The following is a 6,289-nucleotide window of genomic DNA, read 5'->3' as shown; positions in this document are numbered from 1 at the left end:
TATTTATAGATGAGACACTGACCATAGGACAGAAAGTGATTAGCAGAACTAGAAAATGGGTTGCATCCAAAACTAGAAAGATTTCTTCTTTCTGTATCTATGGTGCTAACCATAAAATTTAATTTTTACTGGCACTTAAACTTAGTTTTTAAATATAAGTAAATAAAGCTATTATGGGACATGATTAAATATAGATGATAATAATAACATTTATTTCAAATAGAAAAAAATCTGTTGGGTAGGAAGAAAGCTTTCAGAATAGCAATAGTTTGGCTAAAGCACTGTGAACTTTCGGGGATCACATGCACTACACCTGAGGTTTCAGCCTTGCTGTTTGTTTCCTTTTGTATCTCACTGACCTTTGTCACCCTCATCTTTAAGATTAGTGAGGGGAAAATGGTCTTGTCCCATCTAACTTCCGAAAAGGTCGATACAGGAATTTGAAAAGTGATGTTTTAAACAAGGATAAATGGCTAAAAACAAAATAATCACTCTTAGAAATAAACTATCTTTCTCATTATTTTGTAATTCTTAGTACAAATAAACTTTTACGTGAAGAGAAATTAGCAAGGACATTGGAACACTAACACAAAGGTGATGATATTCTTATAACATTTGGAGGCACCTCTAAAGATAAGAGGTATCTGGCCTTATGAGTCCACCTACAAACCCCTGTTTTGCCACTTCAGGCTGTGTGACATCTATCAATTTGGTATTCTGTTTTATTTTGTTTATCTTTTATTATTCATTCATATTTATTCTGCACATTAGTGGAATTACATGATGTTTCTGCATAAATACACCAAGCATTCATTATATCCAAACATCCTGCCTCCATACTTCTGGCCAGCCAAACCCCATACCCTTTAAATATTCTAGTAAAAATTTGTTCTTTGGGATGAGGATTTAAAACTTTTCAATATAAATGAAATCTAGAGCATTTGTCTTTCTGTGTTTGTCTTATTTTGCTCAACATAATTTTCTCCAGTTCCAGACATTTTTCTGACAATTCTAGGATTTCAGTCTTCTTTGGCTGAGAAAAATATTTTCATACTACATTCTCTGTTGATATGCCACAATGTTGATTCCATATTTAAGGCATTAGAACAGCGTCACAATAGACATGCAAGTGTTAGTAAGTATTTCCTTTGTATTTGAATATATTTACCATGTATATATACCCAATGGTGAGATCATAGGATCCTACAATAGTTCCAGAGTAAGCACTAGAGAGCTGCCTTATTACTCTCCATGGTGCCTGTACTAATTTACATGCCTAGCATCAGATCCTGTAAATTGTTTTCTCTCCACAGACTCGCCCATATTTTTCCCACACTAGGCATTTTATTGTGTTGCTAATATTGATATCTCATGTTATTTTTACCAATTAATTTAATTTTAAAATCTGATATCAATAAAAGGTTTTTTCCCCTACAAAATGGAAGGAAATAAAGAACCATTGCTGCTACTGTGTGGTTTCCAATGCTCCTGAATATAGAGAAAGCATATTTTTACAAAATTCTAGCTCCATGCTGTAAAATATATTATTCTGATATTCAAGTTGGTTGTCTGTGTTTTTTTTTTTAAATAGGTCAGGCTAAAATTTTTAAAAAGTGAATGCAGAATGAAAAACCATACAGAAACCACAGAGTTTATTCTTCTGGGGTTAACAGATGACCCCAAGCTCCAGGTTGTGATCTTTGTCTTTCTCTTCATCACCTACACACTCAGCATCACAGGGAATCTGACCATCATCACTCTCACCCTGCTGGATTCCCAGCTCCAGACCCCCATGTATTTCTTCCTCAGGAACTTCTCTGTATTAGAAGTGTCCTTCACAACTGTCACTATACCCAAGTTCTTGGGCACCATTATCTCAGGGGATAAAACCATTTCCTTCAACAACTGCATAGCTCAGTTATTTTTTTTCATCCTTTTGGGAGTCACTGAATTTTACCTTCTGGCTGCCATGTCCTATGATCGTTATGTTGCCATCTGCAAGCCCCTTCATTACCTGACCATCATGAGTCAGAAAGTCTGCACAATGCTTGTCTTTGCCTGCTGGCTGGTCTCTTTCCTAATCATCTTCCCTGCGCTCATGTTGCTCCTACACCTTGATTACTGTGGGTCCAACATCATTGATCACTATACCTGTGATTATTTCCCCCTGCTGCAACTTTCCTGTTCAGATACAAAATTCCTGGAGAAGATGGGGTTTTCCTGTGCTGTCTTTACCCTAATGTTCACTTTGGCATTAATATTTCTGTCCTACGCATATATCATCCGAACAATTGTGAAGATTCCTTCTGCTAGTCAGAGGACAAAGGCCTTTTCCACGTGTTCTTCCCACATGATTGTCATCTCCATCTCTTATGGAAGCTGCATTTTTATGTACATTAAGCCCTCAGCATCAGAAAGGGCATCTTTGACCAAGGGAGTTGCCATACTAAATACTTCAGTAGCTCCCATGCTAAACCCCTTCATTTATAGCCTGAGGAATCAGCAAGTCAAGCAAGCCTTTATGAACATGGCAAGGAAAATGGTATTTTTCACAAGTACATGAAATGATGTGACCTGTGAGTGAGAGGCACAGTAAAGGCCAATTCAAATAATAAAATAGAGGATGTTAATGGCCTGCTTATATCAACATGGTCCCCAGTCCTTGTTCATTTTTTTCTAAGAGTTTAATAAGCTATTTATGTAATTTTTACTCAACCAATTAAAATTGCTTTCCTAAGAATTTCTAACATTTTTTTTCTAATACTGGATTGCATTTATTTTTTAGTTTTATTAATTTTCAGGTATTAATGTGGTATCAGTTATTTTCATAAAAATATTGTTCTAGAAATGAGAGAGATATTTATAAACGTTAATATACATTATTTACTGAACATTAAAAATGACACTTTGTGGTTCCTAAAACTTTTTATTTTGAGATTTTAAGATAATTACATAATTTCTCCCTTTCATTTCCTCCCAACACACTCTACCCTATAACAGTCCTTTCTCTCTTTTGAATTTATGTCCTCTTTTTGGGGAGGATGGGGGGGGGATCGTGTCACAGAAGCCTTCTATGAATTTCTTTCTAAACTGTGAGTTTGCAGTCACCAATGCACTGCAAAAGTAGCTTCCTTGCATGGAGGCTATGTTGATGTTCCAGACCTGTGCTTCCACCAAGGGTCATGATGATGTCCATGGTCTATACTACCACCATGCTGAGGTCCACAGCACACGCTGATGCTAGAGGCCATGTGGATGACTGGTCGATGCTGTTGCTAAAAACTGTGTGGAAGTCCATGATATGTATTTGAAGATTTCAATAGTATTTTTATAAACATGAAAAAATACATTTTAAAAGCTTTTTTTTCATAAATTTTTACTATAAGAATTGATAGTGTCTTTATAACTATTCAGGAAATGAATATATTATTCATAATATTTTCACATTTTTAACTATTTTTTATAAAATAGTTATTAATCATCATGTACTATGTCTATTATATGCTGCATGAAATATACAAGTTAGTACGTAGAATGCTGAAGAAATTTCACTGATCTAGTGAAATTTATAGAATGAGTCAGGAAGGAAAAAACAGCCTATATGGATTCCAAGTTTTCAGTGAGGATCCCATTAGTTTTCCACAATTGCAAAGGAACTTAAGACCCAAAGCTTCCAGAACTACCAACTGGCTTATCAAAACCCCACTTATAAGACAAGAATAGAAAAAGTATGTTTCAAATGACGCCAAAGATACAAATAAAAGTTTCTTCCTTAGCCAGCAATGAAATTTAAAAAAATCATGAATGTATGATCAAAACACACTATGAAATTCTCAAAGAACTAGTAAAAAAAGTTTTATAAGGGTACACTTAATCATTGCTTGTGGGAGCACAAAATTGTACAGCCAATATTGAAATAAGTGTGATGGTTCCTCAGAATGCTGGGTATCAGTTTACCTAAGACCCAGCTATACCACTCTTGGGCATACACATAAAGGTCACTTCATCCTATCACAAGGACACTTGTTTACCATGTTCATTGATGCTTATTTATAATAGCCAGAAACTGGAAACAACCTAGTTGTCCCTCAGTGGAAAAACAGATAAAGAATATGTGTTACATTTACACAATGGAGTGTACATTACACTCAGGGGTTTAAAGAAAAAAGACATCATGAAATTTTCAGGGGAATGGATGTAAGAAGAAAAAGTCATCCTGAGTGAGGTAACTCAAATCCAGAAAGATAAATATGGTATATATTCACTTATATGTGGATGTTAGCCATTAAACAAATAATAACCAGGCTATAATATGTAGACCCTGAAATGCTAGGTATAGAGAAAGGGACTAAGGGGAACACATGGATCTCCCTGGGAGGTGGAAATAGAATTTTATTTATAGATTTTATATACAGATTTTATGGGTTGACTAGGAGCAGGGGGACAGGAACAGCAGGACCAAGTGTGAAGGGGGAGGGGAAGATTGGGTTGAGAGAGGGAATACAGCGAAAGACATCTATAAATGAAGAGCATTTCAGGGTAGGTATGGAAACCTAATCCAGTGGAAACTTATGGTGATATTTTATTTGTGCTGAAATGTGATTTTATTTGTATGTTAATAAAATAAAATTGCCTGGGGGTCAGAGCTAAAAGCAAGCCATTTAGAAGAAGTCTGGCATGGTGGCACACATCTCAATCTGATCACATGGCAGGCAGAGTCTCTGTGTGTTCAAGGACACAGCCAAGTGGTGACACAAACATTAATTCTCAGTACGAACCATAGAGACCTGGAGGTCTGTATAGACAGGCAGTGACGAGGAAATCATGTGGTTGAGTTTAAAGCCAATGAGATGGTAGATCAGAAAGACAATAAAAAGACAGATCACACAGTAAAAGGTCTCTTTCTCTCAGAGGAAGGACAGCAGCCAGTGATAAGATAAGGTGGTCTTAGTTCTTGGCTACTGCTCTAATCTCTGGGCTTTTAACTCTTTATTTGGCTCTATTTTTTATTAAATAAGACTGTTTAGAATTACATCTACAGAAACTTCCTAAAATACATGAAGGGGTCCTAATAAAGTCTCCAAATAATGAGAGAGACAGAATCCAACTGGCCATCTCTTGTCAACAAAGTTTCAAGTACTGGGACTAGGTTACAACCAATTGAGCTATTGGCCAAAGGAGTCTAATGAAGTTCCCCAGGGAGCCCAGGATATTACCATGACAATAGATTGCTCTCCATAAACTGACAGCAAGGCCCCATTCCTAAAAACAACATCAACACAACTTGTTGAACATGGTAAGGTAAGGCTGATGCCTACATAGACCCTTCACTCCTACATTCTAGTGTCTTTGATTTGGGAAGGAACTCTGCCCACTACCAAAAGAGAAAATGAAACATCAACCCAGCCACAAAATCTTTGATCTGCAATATGTCATGCCTACAATATATGCTAGGGAATGGTGGCACGAATTTTGTGGAAGTAACCAATAAATACCCGATTTGACTTAAGGCCTACTCCACTCAACGAAATGAAACCCATACGTAATACTTCTTGGATGACAAAGGCCCAGAGACTAGCTAGCCCATAGACCTGGGGTAAAAACAAATACTACTGGTGTAAAATAAAAAGTAACAATAAAATGGGTCCTAATGATACTCTACTATACTCATAAATTAGTGCTGTGTTCAATCATCATCACAGAAGCTTCCTCCTGCAACAAATAGGAACAAGCACAGAGACCCACAGCCAGACTTTAAAGACCCTGGGAGGTCTCTAAATGGGATTTCTCCACCAAATCCCTCCCCTCAGAGCTGGGAACCCCATGGAAAAGGAGATAGAAGTGTGTAACAACCAGAGGATATGGAAAACACCAGGAGAACAGGCCCTCTAAATCAACAGAGCAAAGCTCTCATGAACTCACAGAGACTGAAGCAGCAAACACAGGGCCAACACAGATCTGCACCAGGTCCTCTGCATATTTATTATAGCTTTTAGCTTAGTATTTTATGGGACTCCTGAATGTGTGAAAGAGTGGGTCTCTGATTCTTGTGACTTCTCTTTGGAGGTTCTTTTCCTCCCGCTGATTGGCTTGTCCAAGTTCAATGTGATGATTTTTTGTTTGTTTGTTTTATCTTGCTATATTTCATTCTGTTAAAAAATAAAATAACATCTTTTTAAGAAAAAAAAGAAAAAGAAAAAAAAGAAATACACCAAAGGAAATATTGCAGAAAGCCACAGAGTAAACTGCAGAAGCTGAAAAAAAAATAGAAAAAGGAAAACTAGAAAAT

The 6,289-nt window shown here is 36.6% G+C and overlaps 1 protein-coding gene across 1 annotated transcript; it reads left to right on the top strand.

Moving 5' to 3' along the window:
- The first annotated feature begins 1,624 nt into the window (after window positions 1-1,624).
- On the top strand, window positions 1,625-2,563 carry LOC102921334 (olfactory receptor 6C1). The gene has a single exon (XM_076554412.1). It carries the CDS (start codon window positions 1,625-1,627, stop codon window positions 2,561-2,563), a length of 939 nt encoding a protein of 312 aa, XP_076410527.1.
- Window positions 2,564-6,289: the final 3,726 nt, after the last annotated feature.

The sequence above is a fragment of the Peromyscus maniculatus genome, chromosome 18 (genome assembly GCF_049852395.1).
Source record: "Peromyscus maniculatus bairdii isolate BWxNUB_F1_BW_parent chromosome 18, HU_Pman_BW_mat_3.1, whole genome shotgun sequence".
NCBI lineage: Eukaryota > Metazoa > Chordata > Mammalia > Rodentia > Cricetidae > Peromyscus > Peromyscus maniculatus.
The sequence above is the reverse complement of the archived record's forward strand: the minus strand, read 5'-3'. Positions and strand labels throughout refer to the sequence as shown.

What these genes read in the sequence shown, in the direction of transcription:
- LOC102921334 (XM_076554412.1), top strand. Translation starts at nt 1,625, where the DNA reads ATGAAAAACCATACAGAAACCACAGAGTTTATTCTTCTGGGGTTAACA.